The sequence below is a fragment of the Misgurnus anguillicaudatus genome, chromosome 16, assembly GCF_027580225.2.
Source record: "Misgurnus anguillicaudatus chromosome 16, ASM2758022v2, whole genome shotgun sequence".
Classification (NCBI taxonomy): Eukaryota; Metazoa; Chordata; class Actinopteri; order Cypriniformes; family Cobitidae; genus Misgurnus; species Misgurnus anguillicaudatus.
The window spans coordinates 12114887-12142494 of NC_073352.2; the positions used below are offsets into that span (position 1 = coordinate 12114887).

Consider the following 27608-nt stretch of genomic DNA (forward strand, 5'->3'; position numbering starts at 1 on the left):
GTGATAAAATAAGCTTAATTTCATAAAATAAGATTAATTTTATCTACTGTTAGGACTTTTATCTTGTCTTTTATTTTCCCGTCATCCCGTCGGAGCGGAAGCAGCGGTGAAGCAGCGAAGCTGTAGCCGCGGTACGAGCGTTCAGGATCGGCTACACACCGGGCTGATATGCCGTGGGGATGATGGCTGCCTTCGGCATTCTGAGCTACGAACACAGGCCTCTGAAACGGCCCAGACTCGGTCCTCCGGACGTTTATCCACAAGACCCAAAACAAAAAGAGGTTATTCAACGTTTTCTCTTTCTTTGCGTGCAAATGTAATCTTTATATGGTATAAATACAATGTTTTAATGGGGTTGTTGAGATCAGGCCCTGCCTTCTGCTAACGGCCAATAACAATGAACTGAAGGCGAACGGCTCGGTTAGTTCAGCGGAAAAACACAATCCATGTCTTAAATATTATGTTTTTCGTTTTTGGTTAGGGTTATAGATAGATTGATAGACACAACGCCTGTTTATAGTGCGAATTTTTGCTTAAGTCAAATCAAGGTTTTATTTAAAGCTCCTTTCATGGCAGCAGTTCAATTTAAAGCGCCTCTTATTAAATGCATACTTATTTGTATTATCTCGCGTGCTTTAGAAGTTGTGTATGTATGTTTAATGTATCATATAGTGTTTGCACTTAGCCTGTTTATTTATGTTTGTTGACATTTGCTTAAGTTGATGTGTCCTGATATCTGGCTGTATCTTCAAATCTACCGAGCTCCCTACCTAGGCAGCATTTCTTGCCATCATAGGCTCGTGCACTATATTTATATATCAATGATATGGGCTGCACGCATTTATAAAGTCCATAAATGCATAGTCGTCAGCTAACTATGTCTTTGCCCATAAAGAAACCCTTATTTACATAATATAACGCTTACTTGGTTTACTACATGGTTAGCTTTATTGACTATATTATATAATAGTGAGCACTTGTGTTGTATCTAGTGTAGTTAAATATAGACATGAATGAAGAAGGTGCGTTATGGATGCTCATTTTACATATGTATTTATGCATTTGGCAGACAATTTTATTGAAAGCAACTCAAAAGGCACTACTGGGCATCGAACCCACAACCTTTGTGCTGCCAGCGCAATGCTCTACCAATTGACTATTGTTATAAAAGCGCATTGTTATACTCGTGCATGAGCTGTGTTTAACTATAGCATCACTGTTTTGCTCATTAGGATGAGTTGACTGCATTGAACGTCAAGCAGGGGTTTAACAACCAGCCGGCTGTTTCGGGAGATGAACATGGCAGTGCTAAAAATGTTAATTTCAACCCTTCAAAGGTAAGGCCCATAATGCAGATGCTATTGGCATGTATTCGCTTATGATAAAATCCCGATACACTTGCACTCCTGATGCTCTTTGCTTTTCAGATCAGCTCAAACTTCAGCAGCATCATCGCGGAGAAGTTACGATGCAACACGTTTCCAGACACGGGGAAGAGGAAGCCACAGGTCAATCAGAAGGATAACTTCTGGCTCGTCACGGCGAGGTCACAGAGCTCCATCAATAATTGGTTTACAGACTTGGCAGGGACCAAACCTCTTACCCTGCTTGCTAAGAAGGTACTGCTGTTTGTGAACTTTAAACAGATTACTTGTTGTTTGGCAGTGGTCCTAATTCCATGTAGACCCTTATGCAATAAGACCCTGATGTGAATTATTGCAATGCATTGTGGGGTTCAATGAGTTCACTCAATAATGTCCAGTATGATGTCGGACACCACTAAAAATTGATGTTCCCTCAAATGGTGCACTATTTAAGGGTGCTATTTTGGACACAACCCTCTATGTGCGACCCCCTTCAGATCTTTATTCGCCATTGATTAACCGCATTGAATGTTCCATCAACGTAATGTGTGACTGTTGTTAAAGGATACGCTTGCACAGCGACTATTTACATATTGGATCTAAACCCCGCCCCCAGAAACAAAGGGGGGTAAGATGTACGATTAAAATGCAAAGTTTGTCAGGTTCTCGGTTTCACGTTTTAAGCTCGGGGGATAGCATTGGTTTTGCTTTGTTCTGATTGGTGTTGTGTGCATGCACTAGGTTCCCATCTTCAGCAAGAAAGAGGAAGTTTTTGGCTACCTTGCAAAGTACTCAGTGCCGGTGATGCGATCTGCTTGGATGATTAAAATGACCTGCGCATATCACGCTGCTATAACTGAAACCAAGGTGAAGAAAAGGCACGTCATTGACCCCTGCATAGGTCAGTACTATCACACTGCATATAAGTCTGTCTGATCTGTCTCACAGCAATGCTTTTTTTCCTATTTTTGTTCAATCTCTGAATGAAGATGAAGTATAATCTGGTGCCGTGCGGTGGGGTTTTGTACCAAAATGGTTTACTGGTCTGTGTTTTGCAGAATGGACTCAGATCATTACCAAATACCTGTGGGAGCAGCTGCAGAAGGTGGCAGAGTTTTACAGACAGCCTCCCAGTCAGGGCTGTGGATCTCCTCTGCCTGCGCCTCCTGCTGAGGTGGAGACCGCCATGAAACAGTGGGAGTATAATGAGAAACTCGCCATGTTTATGTTCCAGGTACATTGTGCCAGTTTTATTCAAATGTGTACGATGTGTTGTGTAGGTCATGTAATATAAAGGCTGTCAGTCAGCCTTTTATGTAGGTGCTAAAATACAGATCAAGACGAGCGTAACTTACATTGTTTACAGTTCTGTCAGGTTGCAGGTATAAGGACATACTGTTCGCTTCAGTAAAAATGAGGAAGGTGTTTTTTTGCACATTGGATTGTAATGGATTTGATTATTAACTGTGCTTTTTGTGTGTGTACAGGATGGGATGTTAGACAGGCACGAGTTTCTCACCTGGGTGCTGGAGTGCTTTGAGAAGATAAGACCTGGAGAGGACGAACTTCTCAGATTGCTTCTGCCGCTCCTGTTACAGGTCAGTAAATGTAGCATGACTCTCTTATGATGTCTCAGACCCCAGTAGAGCTGTCAAGTCATGACTTCCTAAATCCAGCACCCTGACCCTGCATGGAAAGCTTTGGAGAGATGTGCAGAATTGGAGACGTATGCCTTTCATAAAGGATAGCTCTTAATTTTTTCCCCGAGTGTTATTTTGTCAATTTCTGTGTTGAAGCTTTGATTGTGTTTACAGTGCACAATATAACATGTGTTCATGTTTCACGTATAAAAACACATTATTTTTCACACAATTTACTTCTCTGTATAGCTCTGTTTTCACTGTTTACAAAACAGCTGACGTCTTCCTTGTCCCTCCTTCAGAAATGCGTATCGAGTTCTGATTGTGTAGTTTGTTTAGTGTGTTGTGATTCGAAAGCAGCTTAGCTTGCCGTTAGCTTAGCTGGCGACTGACGTATTCCTGTGGGCGGAGTTTAGTCAAAAACTGTTCTAGTGACATCATTAAAGCAGGAAGTAGAGGGCTGTAGTCCAAACCGGCTGTTCGCTGTAGGCTTTGAAAGGGGAATTTGGTTAAAGAAAATATATCGCCTCGCAGTGAACTTTGAGCTTTATCATTTTGTAGGTATTATTTATGCTAATATAGCAACATTACATACTAAAGGGTTTAAAAAATAGGATCACGAAGAGACCTTTAAGAGAAAACGCTTTCATCCCAATGACAAATTTTTACGGCAATTCATATTTCCAATGTTATCCACTAGGTGGGGCTCTTACCCAACTTATAAAACACTGAAGCATCCACTGATCCAAAAACAGTAAAAACTCTGTATGTTTTGATCATTGTTCTGAATCTGATATATAACAAAATTCCTTTACAAAAATGCAATTATCTCAGCTTTTTGCTTAAAATTTTGTATTTTTGAAGAATAAATAGAACAAATGAAGATAGAATGAATTTTTTTTTTAAGCAGAAGGTCTTTTTTCATTTGATATATTGTATGTGTATTTATTTAAATAAGAACTTTTTTGGAAGGCATTAAACTTTTGGGAAAATCAAACAAATGCTGCCGCTGGCTGGCAACTTTTTTTTAAATGCTGGCAGGGAAAGAGTCAATGCATCCAGATACAAGTCAGACACCAGTGAGAGTTTTATCATGTTTGAATGCATTTTGAATATATGTGACCTATTCTTTGAAAATGTATTTTTATTATTTGCTGTTTTGTACATAAAATCATCCTGCATAATGTAAAGATAATGAGACCCTAACCTGGATTTCGCAGACATGATCAAGTATTCCCCCAAAATGAATAAAAATATGAGCATTCAGTCTTGGCCAATTTATAACAGAATTAAAGTTCCTGACACTTTAGTTTTCTAAATGAAGTCTCATTATTTTTTCCTATTCTTGTCATTTTGTCATTCAGTACTCCGGGGAGTTTGTGCAGTCAGCCTATTTATCCAGGCGGCTGGCTTATTTCTGCACACGCCGGCTCAATTTGCTGCTGAGTGATGGCAGTCTCGGACCAGGTCCAGGCGGGCACCCAGCCCATGGTATTTCAGCACAGCAAGGGAATGCACTGCCGCCCACCCCGACCTCCCAGCCTTCAGGGGGCAACCAGCCTCAGACGCCCTTCACAGATTTCTATATCTGCCCTCAGCACAGACCGGTGGTGTTTGGACTAAGCTGCATGTTGCAGGTATTGCGATATGGGAATATGTTATAGATCAGTGGTTCTTAACGTTTTTTGGCGTGCGGCCCCCCCTTGTGTACAGTGCATCTTTTCATCGCCCCCCAAAGAATATTTTTGACATAAAACATTAAAATTTGATTTAAACAAAACATATTAAATTATACAATGTAGTGCTGTTGGTTAGTATCTTTATTTTTCTGAGGTTAATTTACACCAAATTTATGAAAAATAATGTATTTTATAAAATGTCATTAAACTGGGGCCCCCCTGGCACCATCTCAGTTTGAGAACCACTGTTGTAGATAATTTGTGACTTTTTTTTCTGATGTTAACCTTGTCTCTCTGCAGAGTATTGTGTTGTGTTGCCCCAGCGCTCTGGTTTGGCATTACTCTCTGACAGATAGCCGAATTAAGACCGGGTCCCCTTTAGATCTTCTGCCCATCGCCCCTTCCAACTTACCCATGCCTGGGGGCAACAGCACGTTCAACCAGCAGGTATAGCTGATAGAGTCTCTTGATTTGATCAACTGTCCTGTTTGATGATGAACTGGTTTAAAGTAATGCGATTTCTCGCAGGTTCGAGCTAAAGTGAGAGAGATCGAAGAGCAGATTAAAGAGCGAGGCCAGGCTGTGGAGTTTCGCTGGTCTTTTGATAAGTGTCAGGAAACAACAGCTGGTGAGTGAACTTTATGTGCTTGAGGTCTTCAAGATTGGTTATTTTTAACAGGAATATAATACTTGTATAGCATGTAAAGGACTGTAAACCCATGATGTGATGTCTGTGCATGCAATAGGTTTTACCATCAGTCGGGTTCTGCATACGTTGGAGGTTTTGGATAACCATAGCTTTGAGAAGTCAGACTTCAGCAATTCTCTGGACTCTCTGTATAACCGGATCTTTGGCTCAGGACAAAGCAAGGATGGACACGAGGTAGACAACTATGTTTTTATTTTATTTTTTAAAATAATGGGTTATGGAAGTAGTGGCTAATCTAAATGAGTTGAAAAAGTAGGAACATTTTAAATGTATAGTTCGGCCAAAAATGATATTAAACCCATGATGATTTACTAGGGGTGTCACGATTCTCCAAATCCTCGATTCGATTACATTTTCGATTCTGATGTCACGATTCAATTCGATTCTCGATTTTTAAATGAAGACAAAAAATTATATGCCTTTATTATTATTATTATTATTATTATTATTATTATTATAGTTTCTCATTAACATGCACATTGCGTGCTTTTCGTCGCATGGGGGTTTGTGGGCTTTACTTTACGCGAGAGAGAGCTTGTAGAGAGAGAATTCCTTCTTGCACGCAGATAGACTTAATGCGCGCGTCTTGGACTCCTCTTATCTGAAATAAAACCGGTCCGTCATAAGCAGTTGCGTTTCTCTCTGTCTCACGTGCATGCGCATCTCGCATCTGTCCAAAGTCTAAACATAAACTAAAGTAATAATCCTTACGTATTTGTTCAGTTTTATGCGTTTCATGCGAGCTGAGGCAAACTATACCTTTTGTTTAAAATATAACCCGCTGCATCTTGGCGGCTCTCTCGTGCACGTGCAGAGAGCTGCGCTCTGTCCGAAGGCAGCTCACTAGGTAGTAATTCTGTTTATGATATGCATTTCAAGGAGTTGTAGCAATACATCCCTCGTGTTTAAAATATAAATCGCGTTCCGCTGGATGGATGTTTTTAAAGGCACTTCTGAGAGTTTATTTTCCCCCGTTGGCAAGCCGACCGGACGTGACATGGGGGCGTGGCAGCATCGACGATCCAATTTTTTAATTCGAAGTTCGAGGTTGTGACTTAATTTCGATCAATTTAAAATTGAAATCGTGACACCCTTATGATTTACTCACCCCGAAGCCGTCCGAGATGCATATGTTCATCATTTTTCAGACAAACACATTTTCAGTTATTTTAGAAAATGTTTTATATATTCCAGCTGCTAAACAGTAAAGTTACGGGGTCCACGTTCTTCAACTCCAAAATATGTGCATATATCCTTCCCCAAAGAAATCCAAACGGCTCCAGGATGATAAACAAAGGTCTTCTGAGGGTAATCCGTGCGGTGTTGTTGTAGAAATTTCCATATTTAAAACTTTATAAATGAAAATATCTAGCTTCCAGTAGCACCGCCATGTTAAGCCCTTTTCACACAGATATTCCGTAAGATACACGGGACAGGCATCCTGGAATTTTCCGGGACCGTTGGATATTTTATTCATTCACACTGACATGATTACCCGGTCCCGGAAAGACACGTGACCTGTTAAAAGTCCCGCCCTCTCTTCTACGCAGCGTCTGAAGTATGCATATTATTTATTATTTCTCTCTCCAGAAACACCTCGCGTGCATTTTTGTTTATAATAAGACTACAAAGGAGCGCGTGAATGCACAGTTCTATGCTGGTGAATGATCTCAGCTTCAGAGTGGATATTTGACGAGCTCTCTGATTTCTGCTTTGATACAGTTTTAGACATTTCTCATTGTGATTGTTTATATGCATTTAAAACCCGCATTTTGAGGAGCTGAACGATATATCTTGTTGGGATGACGCGCGGGTATTTTCGTTTATTATAGCTCAAATGAGCATGTGACGCGATATTCTTTTATGCTGCTGAATGATCTCCGTTTCAGTGCAGTAATTACAAGTTAACTTACCTGATATCTGCTTCAGTCCCGTTTGCTGACATTTCTCGTAGTGAATGTTGTAAATCCCTCATTTTAAAGAGTTGAACCAACTTCATGTTGCCATGACACGCGTGTCCTCACTACGGCACGTGCGTCATTGTTTATGTGTCTCATTTATCATTTCCTGATAACTGCTTCAATCTAGTTTGCAACATTTCTCGTGGTGAATGTTTATATGCATGTTATCTCTCGTTGTAAGGAGCTGAACCATAACTTGTGTTGTGATGATGCGAGCATCCTCACTTCGACACGCCCATTACGGCATTCGTCCGGCTTCTTGTTCACACAGAGGGTTACCCGCGTATCTTACTAGGTCCTCTTTCCGGCAACGATCCCAGAAGATTAACGGAACGAGTTTTTGTTCACACAGACGCTTGTCTGGCAATTTTACGGGTATTTTCTGGGACCAGAGGTCTGTGTGAATGGGGTTTTAGACTCCTCTGTATTTGTGACGTATGACAAATGCGGAGGGCGGGGGCACAAAGCAGCAGTAGAAAAACCTCCGAAAGCTGCATACGCTCTCATCTTGAATGCGGACGCGACTAAGGTGGCAGCGCTAACGGAAGCTAGTTATTTTCATTTATAAAGTTTTAAATGTGGATATTTCTACAACAATTACCCTCAGATGGCCTTTTGGAGGCGTTTGGATTTTTTTTGTGAAGGATGGATGCACATTTTTGGGACTTGAAGGAGTGGACCGTAACTTTACATTTAATTAACTGAAAGATCTAAAACATTTCCTAAAATAACTTAAAATGTGTTCGTCTGAAAAATTTATTTTATTTATATATATATATATATAAAAATATATATATATATATCAAATAAATATGGATCACCTCTATTTGCAGGGAGGTTTGGCAGCCCATCTGTAGTTAACATTGTATACATTAAATAGTTCACATTTTACACAGTAACGTTAGCTCAGTGTAGTTTTTGATACACTTTAACTATGATTTGAACTAAGGTAATATACTTGTTAATTATTTAGCTTGTTATCAGAATTAAATTACTCTAAAATAACTCTATTGTTATTAATTCTTAGCAGAGTTTACCGGAAGTTACGTTTGTTCCACGAACCCGTTTGTTTATGTTGTTACTGCTGAAACCGTTTATACTTCGACCTGTACTGTGCATTCAAGCTATACATTTTGTCAGTATGTGTGTTTCCGGGGACTCAAACCAATGACCTTTGTGTTGCATATGTTATACTGTATTTGGAAAATCATGAATATTTATTAAGTTGCAAAAATTAATATGCATATTTATTAATATTAAATAATGTTTGTAAAAATTGCATCAAATTATTATATTAAATGAAATAATTAATTGTTATTAATATTATTGTTTCTGGTTCTCTCAGATCACTAGGCAGTTGATGGAAATTAATTTTTTTAAAGGTTTCTCAAAACTCTTAAAATTAAATGAATTGGACTGTTATCTGTTACCTTTAAAGTCACATATTTGTAAAACGTATGCACAATACACTTTTTAATAGCGTAAAGCAAATGAATAGTCATTGTGTGTGTGTCTGTAGATGAGTCCAGATGATGATGCAGTGGTCACCCTGCTGTGTGAGTGGGCTGTTTCTTGTAAAAGGTCAGGACCACACCGAGCCATGGTGGTGGCCAAACTCTTGGAGAAGAGACAAACTGAGATTGAGGCAGAGGTGGGACAAACTTGATTCTTAACAATGATACAATGATGGAAGGAATAGCCTTATAAAATGTTCAGTTTAAAACATGACCTTGTTTGTGAAATCCAGGCTTAAGTATCATAGTCTTAAAATGAGATTATAAGCATCAAAGTTTAATCATTAATAATCATCTTACTCCAGTTACTCAAGTCAAGTTTGGGTCACATATATCTGCTGTTTATCTGACGTTGCTCTTTCTGTGTGTGTTTTGTGTTTATAGAGATGTGGAGAGTCAGAGGTTGTGGATGAGAAGGGCTCTGTATCCTCAGGGTCTCTCTCTGCCGCCACATTGCCTGTCTTTCAGGACGTCCTCTTGCAGTTTCTCGACACACAGGCCCCTGTGCTCAGTAAGTTAATATAGCAACACCTGTAAGTGTTTAAATTTCCACAACCATTAATTTGCCAGCTGCTTTAGGGATGGATTATAGATGCAAACGTCTGAGCTAACTGCCGTCTCTGTTTGTGTTCATAAAGCTGAGCCTGGAAACGAAAGCGAGCGGGTCGAATTCTCCAATCTCGTGCTTCTTTTCTGCGAGCTCATCCGTCACGATGTCTTCTCCCACAACATCTACATGTGCACGCTCATCTCCCGTGGCGACCTAGCCTCCGACTCTCATCTGCCCCGGCCGCGGTCCCCCAGCGAAGAGCCGTCGGACGAATCTGAGCGCAAAGAACAGGATGCGGGAAGCAGCGTTAAAATGGAGGCATGAAGATAATTTTGTTGTGACATATTGGATTGGATTGGTTGGTTAAATGTGTTTTTACATCAATCTTGCTTGGTTTTTAGGATACTGGTCTATCTGAGTCAATGGAGATCGATCATAACTCCAGCGCTAACTTTGATGAGGTAGGAGAAAGTCATTTTCTGAACAATGCTAGCCACATGTTATTGAATGGTTATTAAAATTTAGGGGTGTCCTCGACTAAGGCTTTACATATTCGAATCAGAATTGTCAAATCTTTCTATAATCATCTATGTGTGTGTGTGCGCATGGGAGGGGGCCAGACCCGGTACAAATGGGTAACTTTTATTTTCTTTCACAAGCAGCACACATAAACAACTTTCTGATAAAGTGACCAAAACTGTTTTTTAAGTGATGAACGAAGACAAAACTGACAATGCATTTATATATTTTTTTAGGTAAAATGTAAGGCAACATAAACATTTGTTTAATCATTCCTCATAACATTTTAAAGCCACGGTCTACAGAACATCACACAAAGATATAACAAAAAACATTTTGATAACTAAACCTAAAAAAATACATGTGATCCTGCCTTGGAAACCCCTGCTACAATTTAATGATTTTATTAAATTTGGAGATTTAGCGTGTCAAAGCAGTCATAACCAAAAAAACGACATATGACATATAATTTGTTATTGTTACAGTAAATGATAAAAACTAAGCTTTATATACAATTCATTAATGTATAAAAATTCATAAAATAATGATTTTACAGACGCTACGCGTTATTATTTAGCACAGAAATACCTACTTGCTTACTTTAAATTTGATCATCTCTATTCACTTTAGGTACCGAAACACCTGGTAATATTAGATTATTTATTTCAGAAATCTATTTTCTATTATTTGAAAGTGAACACCAACCATATTATTAAATCACAAGAAAGACAGTCGTGTCAGGCATAAATGTACGTTAGGTGCAGATATTTTCCGTGTCATCAACGAAATATAAAGAAACGGCTTACCTGTTTTGTAGTTTAACCTTTGACAAGATAACCACCCTGTTTTAAATACATTTTAAAACTTATACCCGTCGAAAAACATCGTTTTTTAATGTTTAGTTTGATGAACTCCTAAATATCAGATGCAGAGCACCTAGCGCGTTCGGCTAAATTGCATGCGCCAGCATGGCCAGCACGCAACATTATACAACAAAAAGCAATCCAAAATTTGCAGACTTAAATGACCTCAGAATTTATGTTTATAATAAATAAAATAAAATAATAAAATAAGGTCAGAAAGTAACAAGGTGCAGAACAAATATGTGCATAATCCCTGAAGTGCACGGAAACAAAACACAAGCCAAATAGATAAATCAGATAACCCAGAGTGATTTATAAATAAAATAAAATAAATAAATTATTTAAAGAACGAAAGTATAGCCAGAATTGCCAGCTTTGTCTTTTAATGTAGAAACAAAGAGGCAATGGTTTATTAACATAGGAACCTCTTATTGACGTGTAGACCGGTCACAGGGGTTGCTGGATTTATTAACGCATTTTAAAAATATTTATTGAAAGCTGCTACTGCTTCACATATTATTTGCATAACATTATCATAATATGCTGTATGTTAATATATTGGGAGAAAGCTGTTATATGTGAAATCAGATAATGTGCACCCATATACCGCCAAAATTGAATGATCCTCATTTCATAACACATCTGCAATGATTCGACTGTGAGATTGGTAGTCGAATCAGGCTTCTCCTATCGATGCATCGAATCTTCGACTATTCGGGGTCACCCCTATTAAAATTACAACTTTATTCTTCATCCCTTAGCAGATGTTCTCACCTCCAATGCACTGTGAGTCGAAGGGAAGCCCCTCCCCGGAGAAACCTGCCACAGAGCAGGAAAACAAGAACACTGCCAAGGATAAGGGCATGGATCCGGCCTTCCCCTTGGTTTATGAGCAGCCCCGCCACATACAGTATGCCACCCACTTCCCCATTCCACAGGTGAGACAAAAATCATAAAAAAACTGTACAGGGTGTACAACTATAATACACTTGGTTCACTTTGGGAGACTTAAAACATTTAAATATGTTGTCTAGGAGGAGAGCGCAAGTCACGAGTGTAACCAGCGTCTGGTGGTTCTTTATGGGGTCGGCAAACAGCGAGATGAGGCGCGACACACCATCAAGAAGATCACCAAAGACATCCTGAAAGTTCTTAACCGCAAGAGTACAGCAGAGACAGGTGCAGAGATGAAAACCTGACCCTCACCCGAAACACACGGCTCTTTCATATCTTAATTTAGTCACTGAATGACTAAATTACTAAAATTACTAAATTGACTGACTATATGACTCATTTTGTAAATACGATAATGGCTCTTTGCTTTTACATTCATTGCTGTGGTGTGTAGCATGAATCATTCTGCGCTGAATGTGACATTAGTAACGTTGTGTAATTTTACTTCACCTTTTAGCTTCGTTGGCGTGACATTTGGTTGTCTGTATTTCCCCAAGGATTATTCATCATTAACGCTCTCTTTCTTTCTTTTAGTTCCTCTCTTCATTCACAGTAAATGACCTTTCACGGTGTTTGCCGTCATTGAATATTCATGGGCGAAGCCTCATTTCGATGCTAATAGCCTTCATGGACTTATTATATTCCACCGTAGCTGCTGACCCCATTCAGTAAAGGAAGCACCGTGTTTGCTTTTACCTTTTAATGGAGGTGTAATTGAACATCCCATTATTTCACTTGCACTAGACTGAAGGCCGGCTTGGTCTTGACATTAAGCACTTATTATTATTTCGGGCACAGCATGAAATGCTGACCTGTCGCCCTTCCTGTGAATAAGTCTGGGCGGTTTTCATTTTAAAAGCCGTTTGACAGGCTGACTGATGGCTGCACTTATTGTAGTCGGATAGGAATAATGACATTTCATCCTGCCGAAATCCTGTTAACTTTCCTGTGTGCTGTGTATTTATTGATTTTTCTCAAATTGATTGCTTTCCCTTTTTCCCAGGAGGTGAGGAAGGCCAGAAGAGGAAGAGGAGTAAACCAGAAGCTTTTCCCACCGCCGAAGACATTTTCTCTAAATTCCAGCATCTCTCACACTTTGATCAACACCAGGTCACCTCTCAGGTCAGCGCCGCTCATATCCATCAACTGCTGTTTGGTTAACTGTCGGCATTGTGACCTTAAAGAGGTGGATTGGCATTGATGTGCTATGCATGCGCAACATCTATATTTCCATTTCTTACCTTACTCATTGTGTTTCTTGCTGCAAAAATGGCGAATTAAAAATTATAGGGATCTATACTAGTTTGGCTGGTCATTGATTGATTCACAGCATCTGTGTAGAGGCCTTCATGAGTCCACTAAGGTCTGAAAACCTGTGGTCCGACCCGTGCGGGGTTGTGTCTAAAAGCTGGGTATAATATAAGCGGCAATGTGTTTTTGCTGAACGGAACCGAGAAGACCTGAACTATCTCACGTGCTTGCATCGAGTCCTTTTCCAACCCCCCCTTTGTTTGTCTTGTGGCTAGGTTAATTTTCGTTGAGCCAGACTTGTCAATCAATTTTAAATGCACACTGTAGCGGTTACCTTAATTTTGTCGTAAGATAATAAAGCAGTGGGCCAAATTGCTTGCGTGGCCACCGGGGTTGCTTTCTGTCTTACTAGTGTGTGTGGGGCAGCAGGTGCCGTTTACATTCGGGTCCAGTCGGGTTAAAAAATTTGCCACTGGGTCGGGTCGGACTTGGTTCTGATTTTTAGGGTCAGGTCTTTCATAAAAAGAGTAAGATGTATGCACGTTAGGTTTGGGTAATTTCGTGTCAGGTACATTTCTTTTCTGTCTGTGTTTGCACATTTACAATTATCCAATTAAGTGCGCACATTTATATTTTACTGTTCGGCTTAATTCACCACGCGCGTGCTCTCTCGTGTTGCGTGCAGCGCGCACCTCTCTCACATAACTGAAAAGGTGACGGTGCTTTCAAAGTCTGTTTCTTCGTATAATTTTTTTTTTTGCGTAAACATCAACAGTCACTGATGTTACTGACAGAGAAGACGGCTGATCGAGTTTATCATGATTTGACGAAAGGTTAGCATTAGTGTTTCCCACACGCGTGCATTCTCTCCCTCTCTATCATGCTGTATGCCCGCACAGCGCACGTGTTTTGTAGTAACTCTGTGTATCAGTAACAGTGTATGCTGTCATATTTCTGAATTTGCACCTAATTGTCTGCGCTATTAGGCTACGCGATATACAATAAAACTCACATTTGAAATAAAAAAGCAACTAACACAAAAAGACAAGCAGCAACAGCAGTAAGGCTTCAATGTAAATGTATGGTGATTTTGTCAGACGATTATAAATCGTGTTTATGTATCAGTTAAAGGGACAGCTGGTTGGATTAAACACGAGGTCGTGATTACTCACTACTTTATAGTCTACTAGTTTTATGTCTGACAACAGAACAGATAATATGTAAAAAAAAAAACTGGATTATTTTCTCTAACAAATGCATCATTAATAATTTGATTATCAACATTGACGAACAATGAATGAGCAATATATTTGGGGAAACACTGATCTGTACATGTTTGTTTTTTACAGGTGTCCAGGAATGTTCTGGAACAGATCACCAGCTTTGCCTTAGGGATGTCCTATCACCTCCCACTGGTCCAACATATCCAGTTTATCTTTGACCTCATGGAGTACTCTCTCAATATAAGTGGCCTAATTGACTTTGCCATACAGGTATGTTAAATTATCATCTCTCGCTAGGGTTGTGCAATATACAGATATTTTAAATAATTTAATTTTAATACTTAAGTCATGTATGGTCACTTTTTAGGTCGATGTGAATAATATACACTTGTCAACATTTAAAGTGGATCAAAATCTTTCATAAAATGATATTTATTATTGTTTCTTTGTTTATATTGTTTAATGGCTGATTTGTTTTATGCAACAGTGAAACATGTCTCACTTGTTGTGATGCTTTCTTTTCCTGGAAATATGAAACACATGTTGGTTATATAATAAAACATTGTAGAATTTACACAGCGCTACCTCTCTTTTGGATTTTGGTGCATACATTGAAATCGTTGTACATATATTGAACGAAATTCATTTCTCGGTAAGGGCAATATATAATAAATCCCTCTGTATTTTCTACAAAGTGGAATACATGTTTACATTCACGTCCAAGCCTTGTATGAGATGCCACAATCACGTTTATTAACTCTTTCGCCGCCCGCATTTTTTAAAAAAAGTTGCCAGCCAGCGCCAGCGTTTTTCACGATTTTCACAAAAGTTTAATGCTTTCCAGAAAATGTTCTTCTTTAAATATATAAACATACAATATACCAAATGAAAGAACAGACACTCTGCTTTCAAACAAAAAAAAAAAAAAACGTTTCATCCTACCTATGAGTAGGTTTCTGCAAAAACGCCACATTTTGAGCAAAAGCAGAGATAATTAAATTTTTGTGACGGACTTTTAATAGAGATCCCATTCAGAGCGATCTTTAAAACAGACACGGACATGCAGCCGCTTGCAATGGGCAATACTTCCGGGTTTGAAAAGTTGTGGAATTATGGTGGATAATCCACCTGGTGGATAATAGCGGTATTGCGGAAAGTCTGAAAAACTCGTCATTGGCAGGGAAGCGTTTTCTCTTGATTGACGACATATCTCGTCAATAGCGACGAAAGAGTTCAAATGTAAATTCAAAAGGCTTTCCTCTCTGTTTGCAAATATACAGCTGCAGAACATGCAAGCTAGTTGGAAAGCTTATGTCTGTTCTGAACATACCAATATAGATGGGAATTTTCTCATCCTGTAAAAAATACAGATATATTTCCAAAACTTGGTATACCGCGCAGCCCTAATAATACTAATGCTGTTTAGTTGTAATGTTTTTTTTTTTAAATATAAAATATCACATAAAGAAATCATTTGAAGTTCCATGTTGTTGTAATAGTGATTAGCTTGATGTTGACTGCATTTTGTTGTTGTAGTATTGAACCTGATGTTTGTGTGTTTGTATGATGATGTTTGACCAAAGTTTGTGTTTACGTCTAGCTGCTAAATGAATTGAGTCTGGTGGAAGCTGAACTCCTGTTGAAATCCTCTAACCTGGCGGGCAGTTACACTACAGGACTCTGTCTGTGTATCGTGGCCGTCCTACGGAGATATCACTCCTGCCTCATCCTCAACCCTGATCAGACCGCACAGGTGTTCGACGGGTACGCCATTTTAATCTCATGTACCACTTGACTGGACGGTTTGAGAAGCATATATTGGTGCGATGTATATTTGAATAAATTTGGAAAGGTACGTGATATATGAACATGATGTTTATGTCTGGCAGTCTGCGGATTGTGGTCAAGTCTGGTGTGAACCCTGCAGACTGCTCTTCAGCTGAACGTTGTATCCTGGCCTATCTGTACGACCTTTATACATCCTGCAGTCACCTGAAAAGCAAGTTTGGAGAGATTTTCAGGTAAAGACACTGAGGCCATTTGTTTCGTCTGTGTGCTTGTAGTTCATTTAAATGCCGTTATTTAAATGGCTGTTTTTCCACAGCGAGTTCTGTTCAAAGGTGAAGAACTCCATCTATTGGAACATCGACCCGTCGGACTCAAACATGCTGTGGGATCAGATTTTCATGATCGATGCTATTGCTAACCCCACCGCCCACAATCTCAACCACTCCATGGTGGGAAAGATCCTCAATGATAGCCCAGCAAACCGATACAGCTTTGTGTGTAACGTGCTCATGGATGTCTGCGTGGACCACCGTGATCCAGAGAGGTCTGTCTGGCTTTGATATTTGAGTAAAGTTGTAAGCCATGTATTTTAATGCTTATTTATATATAGTCATGCTCGACATATCCTTCCTCAGTTTGAGCTTTTTGTATAGAAAAAGTGAAGAAACATCACTAGTTTAATGTTCAAGATTAATGCCCATTATGTAAACTATCGGTATTGGCAGATATCACTTTGAATAATCAGTATTGGTGGAAAAATGTAATTAAGGTGCATATTTAGTATAGTCCTGTAGGTGTAATAAAGGTGGAGCTGACTTGCATATAAGGAGTTCATTGTTTCCAACCAAAAACGGGAACGTTTTTTTATGTTTGTTTACATGACAATGGCATTTTGACACTAGGGTTGCCGCGGTGACAGAATTTTCTCACCGGTGAATCGGCGCGTCACAAACCCGGTGATCCCGGTTTTACCGGGTGGGAGGGGCTTATAAATGCGCATGCAGACGTGCACATTTTACTTTCACTTTTGAATTACGCAACTGTTTAAATGCAGTGCTTGCGTACGCTGCGTTAAATCGCGTATGAATTTGCGTGCAATGCGAGTGCAACAGCTGGTTTAATTAAGTGCTTAAGTCAATGTGCCCAGGTAATTCGCACAAAACCCGCCAGTCCCAAGCAAAGCAACCGGCTACTTCTCCATAAAGCGCTGCTTGAATGATGGGTTTATTATTTTTCTTGATGAAAAACAAAAAAACAAAACGATCTCTGTGATATTAAACATCATATATGTATATTATAACAAAAACGAGTAACCACGCGGCTTCTGCCTTCGTCTGGTCAGTCAGCTTGCCTCGCACACTCTGACAGGAATAAATGAAATCTGACACCTGCGGCTGCTCTGTGACGTGACGCGCGTTCAGCTCCGCTAAATTCATTCAGCAGACACATTCAGTTGTAAGTGTTTGCTCTCTCTAACGAAACTAAATTATTTAATTACACGAAAATATCAAAACGACGGTGTCGCGGTGGGCAAGTGATCTAACCGGTGAGAGGCTGAAGCACCGGTTATCACCATTTCACCGACCATCGCGGCAAGCCTATTTGACACATAAGCAAATCTGAGATGACGGTGACGTTAATTCAGTCTATAGGTTGTGCTGCTCAAGATTTGTTTATTAGCTTGTCTCCAACAAAGTTTACACAATTTTGCTGCTTTATAGTCACGGGTTACTTGTAGTAATAAACCTACTTCATCATCTGGCTAACAAAACGGCTTGATGCTTTTACTGTTTTTTACGGTAGTTTGTTTACAAAGTAACATCGCCGTCTACTGGCCTGGCATATGTTGTGTACACACCAACGGCATCTCATCGCTGTACATTACTTGCTGGATTTAACTTTGTGTCATGCTAATTTTTCACTTAGGTTGAATATTTTTAATTGCGGAAAGAGGTGTTTGAGGCGAATAGAGTGTGTTTTCGCCACAATCGTGCCGCCCAATTCACGTAACGTGCATTGCCCCACGCGAATTTGCATCTATTTGCGTCTCTGCATTGACTTTGTATGTAATCTACTCGCACAAATCGTTACATTTCTTGTTTGGTGTTGACGGTTCATTAGTCGTTTTGGTGGATCCGTGTGAATTCAAATCTTTTTGCATGTGAAATTTTTCCACAACTCTAAAGAAATACTTTCACAGGGTTCGCACAGGTCCTTGAAATCCTTGAAAGTTTGTAAATCTGGGGGAAAAATTAAAGGCCCTGGGAAGTTTTTGAAAATATACATATATACAGGTCATTGAAAGTGAATGAATATATTTTATGGACTTAAGTTTTCTGGAAATAAATCCATATTATTAACTGTGTAGTGTAGGATAATATCATAAAAATTCTAGACTTTTAAGCACACCTGCTAAACTATTCGCTTTAAAAGCTTATATCTTCTGTAATCGAATGTTGACACATGAAAACGTCTCGGGTTACGTATGTAACTGTTGTTTCGTGAGAAGGGAACGAGATGCTGCGCCTCCCCTGCCATACTTCCTGAGTCTCTGTAACGCCGTCTTTGGCATTATTTCAGATAGCGATATACTTCCTGGCTCCAGCGTCACCCTGTCTTTGTCGTTAAGCCTCACCATTGGTTGGATTTGATATACATTCAGACGCACCACTGGAGGCGTCCCCAAAGTGTCACCGCAGTGACACAGCGTGAGTTCCCTCGAAAGGGAACTGTAACAATGAATTTTAAATGGTAACACGATGTAACTTTGCTCTCACTTGAAATGTGTCCGCACATTTAGTCCTTGAATTTGAGGGTATTGAACCTGGAAAGTCCTTAAAAGGTCCTTGAATTTGAAGTTAACTAAGGTGTGGGAACCCTGCTTTCAGTTTTTTACTACATTGTTGTCATGTAAGTGTAGCCTAAGATCACCAGTTTGTATTTAAACATTAAGGTAAGAAGGGGCATGTTATATTGGGATAATAGTCACATCTTGAGGGAGTGGATATGCACATGTTCAGTATAATTTGGTGTATATCACAGGTTTCGAGTCTCTTACTGCTTTTATAAATGTTTCTTTATGTATACTAAATTTTTTTTATCGATTTGGTATGTAAAGGGCAGAACAACTGCACAGCATCATGGCTATGGTTAATAAAGGCTGCATGCTTTGTTTCAGAGTAAATGATATCGGTATCCTTTGTGCGGAGCTGACAGCGTACTGTAGATCTCTCAGTGCCGAGTGGCTGGGCGTTCTCAAAGCTCTCTGCTGCTCCTCAAACAACGGCAACTGTGGTTTCAACGATCTTCTCTGCAATGTTGACGTAAGTCCACACCCACCGTGTTCATTTTCTTTATCCATTGACAACAAATCAATTGTCTATGATCTGTTAAATCTGCTTTGAATGCTTACAAATCAACTCAATCTTTCTTTTTTGCTTAAGACTTTTGCCACTCGTTGCATCATTATTTGTGCCGTCTAGACTGACTGCATTAGACATTCTTGATTTGTGTTTTTTTTTTTGGGTAGGTGAGTGACCTGTCCTTTCACGACTCCCTGGCGACGTTCGTCGCCATCCTGATAGCTCGGCAGTGTTTGCTACTAGAGGATCTGGTGCGATGCGTGGCCATCCCCTCCCTCCTAAATGCAGGTACGGCTCTCAGCTCAACACCACTTTTCATGTCCCAGCATTCCACACCCATCTGCCATAATGACGCCTAGTCATTGGCTGCCTCAGTGTTTCGCTTGGAAACGGTTATTTAGTTTGTTCACGGTTGCTTAATAAAGTTCTGAGAGTTCAGAGAATCTATATTAGCTGCCTGCTTGTTTGATGTGTCTTCACATTTCACACTGGGCAGCTCTATCTTTAGCATCACAGGTGTGTGTGTGGTAGGACACTGAAGCCAGAGAGCTGATTAAACGCAAACACACACACACACACACACACCGTCTCACAATCTTTGCCTCTTTTTGACTAACTGCACAAGGAGCTATTCAGAGAGAGGGAGAGATCATCATGGCATGACTACTCTGTAAATCTGAATGCACGCTTTAGTATTAATTTGCCATTTTACGAGTGGTTGGTGAATGGGCCACATTTTGAAATTGCATTTTATTTTGGAAAAAATTTTTTTTCTAAAGGATTAGTCCACTTTCGTAAGAAAATTTCCTGATAATTTACTCACTCCCATGTCATCCAAGATGTTTATGTCTTTCTTTCTTCGGTCGAAAATAAATTACATTTTTTAAAGCAAACATTCCAAGATTTTTTTTCCATATAGTGGACTTCCATTGAACCCAACATTTTAAGGTATTAATTGCAGCTTCAAAGGGCTCTAAATGATCCGAACTGAGGCATAAGGGTCTTATCTAGCAAAACAATTGTTATTTTCGCCAAAAAAAGTTCTCATCTTGCACTAGCTATTATGTAATCACGGCGAAAGGTCACGCATGATGTATCGGAAACTACCGCTTATGTGTTTGATAGTGTGAAGGAGGACGTTCTGACATTGTTGCTTGTGGAATGTAGTGCTGCCTCACGATTAGTCACGACTAATCGTTTGCAGAATAAAAGTTTTTGTTTACATAATATATGTTGGTGTAATGTGTATAATAATTATGTATAAATACACACACGCGCACACACATACATGCAAGTATATAATTAAGAAACATTTGCATGTGTATGTACATGTTTATATTTATTTATATATATATATATATTAGGGCTGTCAATAGATTAAAAAAATTAATCTAGATTAATCGCATGATTTCATGAGTTAACTCGCGATTAATCGCAAATTAATCGCACATTTTTATCCGTTCTAAATTTACCCTAATTTAACACTTTTTAGGTTTTTAATACTCTGATCATATATACATATATAGATGCTTTATGCAAATGTATGTTAACAACAGCTTGTTTACATTTTTAACAGAACCATCAAGCCATGGTTTTGTATGCATTTTCCTTTAAGAAGAATTTTCTTTCTCCATTTTTATTTGATGCTGCACCATTTGTGACATGTGCTGTCAAATTTAGTCGAAATTACCAAATTTTCAAAAAAATAGTTGTTCATATTTTGACATTCTCTATTAAAACATAGAAAAATGCATGATTTGGTGGAATATAACAAAATATGACAGAACTACACCTGTTTGAAGTTGAAAGAGTCAGCAAAGTTAAATTACCAGAAAAATCACCACATCCATACATTAAATTACCACAACAATACCTTAAAATCCCTGATAAAACTATAAGATTTAGCACACACAAAGCAAAAACATCATCAATATATGTTAAACTTTTTTTCTTTTGTTTGATTGACATTGTGACAGACTGCTTAAAATCTAAGTGATCTAATATAATGTTACACATCAGATATTTTTACCCAACAGTTAACCAAACATTTACTTAAGACATAACAGATTATAGATTCTACCTGCGTGAATTCTTATCAAAGCAGATTTTGTAAAACTTTAATTTTGTGTAGATGTCTATATATCCGGGTCGCGCACTCGCTTCAGATATCAGTCAGTCAGCGTGAGGAGATCGCTTTCGAGTCTTGTCGCTCTTAATAACTCTTTAACAATAATCAGGTACCGAACTTTATCTCTCTTAATGACTCTTTTAACATCAAGCAAGTCCTGCAGTCTATTTTATAAGTCATGCATGAAAGCGAAACCAAAATGAATGGAGACGCATCTTTGCATTAGATTAAGCATTAGGAGGACGGGAACGTTACACCTCAGGCGTATAAATATTCATTTCAGATGTCCAACGAGCATTTAGAGCATTGGATTTGCTAGACGATTTGGTTAATGTTCTTATTTCTATGAAAACCTTTGAATCATTTAGACAGGATCCCATTTGTCTGCGTCTCTGTTATTTCAGCTATGGGCTGGACCAAGGGTCAAACAGAAATTGCGCGTTGCGTTAATCGCCGTTAATAAAATTAGTTGCGTTAAAATGAATTTGCGTTAACGCGTTATTAAGTACTTATTTTTTTGTCGAAAATTTCGCTAGATAAGACCCGTATCCCTCTTATACCCTTATAATTTGGACCTTCAAATTGTTGGGGTCCAATATATGGAAAAAAAATCCTGGAATGTTTTCCTCGAAAAACGTTATTTCTTTTCGACTTAAAGGTCCAGTGTGTAATTTTTAGAAGGATCTCTTGACAGAAAGGCAAAATAATATAAAAACTATATCATTAGCTGTGTATAAAGACCTTTTTTTAATGAACCGTTATGTGTTTTTTTTACCTTAGAATGAGACTTTTTATCTACATACACAAAGGGGCCTTGGAAGTCGCCAAATCTAGTTGTTAGTTACCTGAACCGGCCGGCGTTTAAGTTTGTTTACCTTCAAAGTTTGTTTACCTTCAAAATCTTCCCATTATCCGCTTCGGTGAAATTGTCCAAAACAAATTGATTATAAATCCAACGAAATGTAATATCCAAGCCTTTTAATCCAAAGCGATTTTTTCACCTCACAATCTTGACGTTTCTGACCGAATTACGATATAAAAACTGTAAACAATTAGTTCACTAGTCTAGTGGACATTCGTTCGACTCTTACTTACTCATTCAAGACTTGTAATGGTATATTTGGGTGTCATGTTTGTGGAGCAAAGTCTAACGAATCAAATACACCCTCTTGTGGAATTTCAGCCGTTTCATAAGAGGTTAAGACATAAACATCTTGGATGACATGGGGGTGAGTAAATTATCAGTAAATTTCCTTATAAAAATTGGAATAATCTTTTAAAGGATACTCTTTTCTCCTTTTTATAAGTTTGTGTTTCCGGGATGACCTTGCGCTGCTCTACACAATGCTCTACCGATTGTACTACAATTAAATTCAATGACGTTTTAGAGCTATAATATTTAAAATGACATTCAAGAGATGTTTTGAAAACACAGTGAAGAATTTTCCTTAGTTCTTCTCCTTATAAGCTATTTTATGGTTCGGCTTCAAAACACTTGGAATAAATGAGAATTTTCCATTGGAAGGCTTTAATCCTCCCTATGAAAACGATCCCTTGAGGCATTTAGCAAAATCCCACAAAGTCTTTTTGTTGTGTGTGGGTGTGTAATTGATGACAGAATTTTTATATTTAGGTGAACTGTCTCTTTAAATCTAGTTTCAGAGTCCTTTAAATAACTTCTCCTTTGAGTCACAGGTGGTTTATCTGTTTGTCTGTCTGTGGTAGTCTGCAGTTCTCTGATCACCCCATACTGTTTATACAGTGTTCACACAGCTGTGAGCCAGACATGATGGGGGTCGTGTTGTCATGCTTGTGCCTTTTATGGAATAAGAGACTGGATATGTCTGGTTTGTGACTTGTTTGTATGTGTGTGTACAGCCTGTAGCGAGCAGGACTCTGAACCTGGAGCCAGATTGACCTGTAGGATCCTGCTTCATCTGTTCAGAACCCCACAGCGTAACCCCTGCCCCCAAGATGGCACCAAATCTGGTAACGTTTACCTTAAAATCATCCTATTATGAATCCATTATTATTGTGGTCATTTAACTATAAGGCACTGTTTGAGGCTTTGAAGACCCCTCTTGTAAATGTCCAATGCTGATACTGGCATATCTTTCCACAGACAAATCCACAGTTGGGATCAGATCATCTTGTGATCGCCACCTGCTGGCTGCCTCTCAGAACAGCATAGTGGTGGGAGCCGTTTTTGCAGTTTTGAAAGCTGTTTTCATGCTGGGTAAGGATTAATATTTTAGTTCATTTGGGCAGAATCAAACAGGACAATTAGTTTGTCTTAACATAATTAAAGTTTTAACTAACAAGACTTTAACTGTCTTTCAAGCACTGGTGTTTTCTACAGGAGGAAATTGGTATAAATTAGAGCTACATGATATTCAAGAATATGCAACTTGCTTAATAATCTAATCAACGATATGTGATATGTATGTTTTAAATTTGTAAAATCAATATAAATTGTAATTACATAGTTTTGAAAACTTGAAAAATGATGTACCTAAACTATACTTTCACTGCTATCTGCATTGACCTAAAACTTGGACTCCACATAACTTTTTGAAGTATTAAAATCATTCAGTTATAGTAAACCATTGTGATATGCATGTTACGATATGCACATTTGTAATATTTTGACGATTTCAATTGCGGCTGCAACTAACGATTATTTTCATGGTCAATTAATCGGATAATAATTTCCCCCCATAATCAATTAATCTGTCGATTATTTTCGAGATCGATTAATTTGATGATTATTTTCATGAACAATTAATCAGATGATTATTTTTATGAACAATTAATCAGATGATTATTTTCATGACTGATTAAATGGTCGCTTATTTTCATGACCGATTAAGCGGATGATTATTTTCATGATTGATTAATTTGATGACTATTTTCACAATCGATTAATCAGACGATTATTTTCATGACCGATTAATCGGATTATTATTTTCATGGTCGATTAGTCGGACGATTATTTTCATGGTCGATTAATCGGACGATTATTTTCATGATTGATTAATCGGACTACTATTTTCATGATTGATTAATCGGACTACTATTTTCATGCCTGATTAATCAAATGATTATTTTCATGATCAATTAATTGGACTATTATTTTCATGACCGATTAATCAGACGATTATTTTGGGAATAATCGACTAATTGCATTAAAACAAAAATATCTACTGAATTAGATTTTTCACTTATAGCTAAATAAAACCCTAAATTGGGCTATTCACGTCTGGAAGCATACTTTTAAAAGTGCAAAAGCCACGCATTGCGTTACTAATATAGTATTTTTAAATTTAAAATAAGGCGTAAATATAAAAGCCAAAGAAATGGGACACAGCTAAGATTGACATCACTGTTGACAGTTTTTTGCCAATTTTTTCAGGAGATGCTGAGCTGAAGGGTTCAGGCTTTTCCCACCCAGCTGGTTTGGACGACATCGGAGAGGATGACATGGGCTCCAAAAAATCCGGAGGCCGTAACGTCTCTATTGAAACAGCCAGTCTAGTCGTTTATGCCAAGTATGTGCTAAAGAGCATCTGTCAGCAGGTAAATTATTCAAACATTACACTCCTTTTCCTCACAGTAATCCGTTTCCGAAATCCTAACTGGCATTCGACCATTTGGCCAAGAAATATTCCTTGGTTACATAAACGCATGTCTAGATAAGGACGTGGCCTCCAAAATGGTGTGGAAATGCATCATTTGGGTTTTGGAAATGCATCATTTGGGTTTTGATGTTTCCAGTTCATCTGCTTTAAAGTTTCCAAACCAAGCTCTGAGTGGCACAATGTTTTATCAAATGCCTACAGTGGAAAAGAGCTTCACAATCAGCAAAACCATATTTGTCAATCAAGCTTAATCACGTGTGACAACATTTAATATTTTTACATTCAGTGTGGAAGGACAAATTTCTCGTTGCTTGAATCCTTCCTCCTCACACTCGATCAGGACAGAAAACATTGCATCTTCTTCTGGTTGTCAATTAAAGCAACAGTTTGGTTTTAATTTAGATTTATTTAAAAATGGCTTTCATATAACTTTCTATTACTGTGTTTGTGCATCAGGAGTGGGTTGGTGAGCGGTGTCTGAAGTCACTATCAGAGGACAGCAGTGCACTACAGGATCCAGTGCTGGTCAACATCCAGGCTCAGCGGCTACTGCAGCTCATCTGTTATCCACACAGACAGCTGGACAGCGATGAGGGCGAGAATCCTCAGAGACAGCGCATCAAACGCATCCTGCAGGTCACAATCACAACATCTGCTTTCCCAATCCACATTAAATCAAAGCAGTCTCATTAGACACGCGGTTTTGATTCTCTTGTTAATGTGACGTCACACTGATAAAGCCCCACCCACTGACTGGCAGTATTTTGAGCTGAAACCTCACAGATACATTCTAGACACACCTGAGACTTGCATTACATCTTGTAAAATGGGCATAATAGGTGCCCTTTAAAACCTTATTGTCTCTCGTATTGTATACGCATTGCTTAGCAAGATATCACACAGCACATATTTCTTCAATATTCTCCAGCCCTACTTGTCATGTTAAAGGGACATTACAGAAGAGAGCAGACCTACATACATTTAGAAAAATCAAGTAGCTCTGTTGCGGGCACAGTATAGCAGCAGAAAGAGAATGGGCATTCATTTCTCCAGCCTTAATTATTCATTTCACACCCTTAAGCCTTTAAGCCATTAATGATTTGCTCACGGCAGCTCATTGTTGCAGATAGGTTTTCATTTTAATAGACCGTGAAGACAGAGACTCCAAAACAATTAATATCCCGCTAAAGCTTTTGATTAAAAGCATTCTTTCCATGTGCCGTCTGTTCTTCTGCTTACAGAACATGGACCAGTGGACCATGAGACAGTCCTCTCTTGAGCTCCAACTCATGATCAAGCAAAGCACACCTAATGTAAGTTACTGCTGCTGAAGTGGAGGCTGATGTAAGTTTTTGTGCTGTATATCTTGAGGTTTATACTTATTTTTGATAGGAACTGTATTCTCTACTGGAGAACATCGCTAAGGCCACCATTGAAGTTTTCCAAAAGTCTGCTGAGATGAACTCTAGTAACCCCACCTGGAATGGCTCTGCGGTTTCAGGAAGCTCGGTCTCCAATAGCAACAGTACCAATAAACTCAAACCTGTGCTCAGGTGGGTGACCCCAAGGGTGGATCAATTGATCAATTAAAAATGAAGATATCCGCATTATCGTCCTTTCCATGGATTACGAGTCACGACAACTTTCTGAGCAGAACTCTTTAGTTTATTATATAATATAATGCTTTGTTTACATGTTAAAATAGCTAAATGGTGAGGGAAGCCCTCACATACAATGATTACGTTCGTAAACTTGTCATCTTTTTCACCACTTGTGAGTTTGCCTGCATGTATTTGGAGTACCCATACTCAATAACTTTTTCTATCGTATTCTTTCTCCAGTTCCTCGGAGCGTTCGGGTGTCTGGTTAGTTGCCCCTCTGATTGCTAAGCTGCCCACCTCAGTACAGGGTCATGTGCTGAAGGCTGCAGGTGAAGAGTTGGAGAAGGGTCAACATCTCGGACCATCCTCCCGCAAAGAAAGAGATCGGCAGAAACAGAAAAGGTATCGAACTCTTGACTTTTAGCACTTATTTCAACAAGCTACAGTATTTTACTGGTATCATTGTCTGTAATATGCAGACATTTAATAGCTACTAACTTTGGAAACTGTACAAGACATTTTAGTGATATGCACATCTAGAAAAAAATTGGGCAACATAAGTGCACTTACAGTAGCTGAAAACATGCTGATTTGTAAGACTACTGAAATATACAGCAACATTGCCCTGTCATTTTTGCATAAAGCAATCCCAGAATCCATTGCAACAAGCAGAGTTAGAAAAGGGAGTTGATGAAATATGATTCATTATAAATATTTCTTATAATTCATGTTGTGTATCTCTTTAGTATGTCTCTCCTGAGCCAGCAGCCTTTTCTGTCTCTGGTGTTGACGTGTCTCAAAGGACAGGATGAGCAGAGAGAAGGTCTCCTTACATCCCTCTATAGTCAAGTACAGCAGGTACTT

The 27608-nt window shown here is 38.8% G+C and overlaps 1 protein-coding gene across 3 annotated transcripts in view; it reads left to right on the plus strand.

Annotated features, from left to right (window-relative positions):
- The first annotated feature begins 26 nt into the window (after positions 1-26).
- The window catches only part of med12 (mediator complex subunit 12), a 36201-nt gene continuing 8619 nt past the window's right edge, over positions 27-27608 (plus strand). Inside the window, exons 1-31 of one of the 3 annotated variants that reach the window (XM_073854124.1) lie at positions 27-281; positions 1233-1337; positions 1428-1619; positions 2106-2265; positions 2423-2598; positions 2852-2962; positions 4369-4641; positions 4984-5130; positions 5212-5311; positions 5430-5566; positions 8873-9004; positions 9252-9378; positions 9506-9735; positions 9819-9878; positions 11561-11737; positions 11834-11978; positions 12757-12875; positions 14354-14497; positions 15828-15991; positions 16117-16248; positions 16332-16559; positions 19194-19338; positions 19545-19665; positions 23384-23494; positions 23628-23741; positions 24918-25081; positions 25600-25779; positions 26385-26456; positions 26536-26696; positions 26985-27146; positions 27491-27602. In XM_073854124.1, the coding sequence (XP_073710225.1) occupies positions 180-281; positions 1233-1337; positions 1428-1619; positions 2106-2265; positions 2423-2598; positions 2852-2962; positions 4369-4641; positions 4984-5130; positions 5212-5311; positions 5430-5566; positions 8873-9004; positions 9252-9378; positions 9506-9735; positions 9819-9878; positions 11561-11737; positions 11834-11978; positions 12757-12875; positions 14354-14497; positions 15828-15991; positions 16117-16248; positions 16332-16559; positions 19194-19338; positions 19545-19665; positions 23384-23494; positions 23628-23741; positions 24918-25081; positions 25600-25779; positions 26385-26456; positions 26536-26696; positions 26985-27146; positions 27491-27602 (4503 nt within the window). In that variant the 5' untranslated portion in view covers positions 27-179. The remainder of the gene's footprint in view (positions 282-1232; positions 1338-1427; positions 1620-2105; positions 2266-2422; positions 2599-2851; positions 2963-4368; positions 4642-4983; positions 5131-5211; positions 5312-5429; positions 5567-8872; positions 9005-9251; positions 9379-9505; positions 9736-9818; positions 9879-11560; positions 11738-11833; positions 11979-12756; positions 12876-14353; positions 14498-15827; positions 15992-16116; positions 16249-16331; positions 16560-19193; positions 19339-19544; positions 19666-23383; positions 23495-23627; positions 23742-24917; positions 25082-25599; positions 25780-26384; positions 26457-26535; positions 26697-26984; positions 27147-27490; positions 27603-27608) is intronic. The other 2 variants (XM_073854123.1, XM_055178053.2) reach the window with 2 other exon arrangements.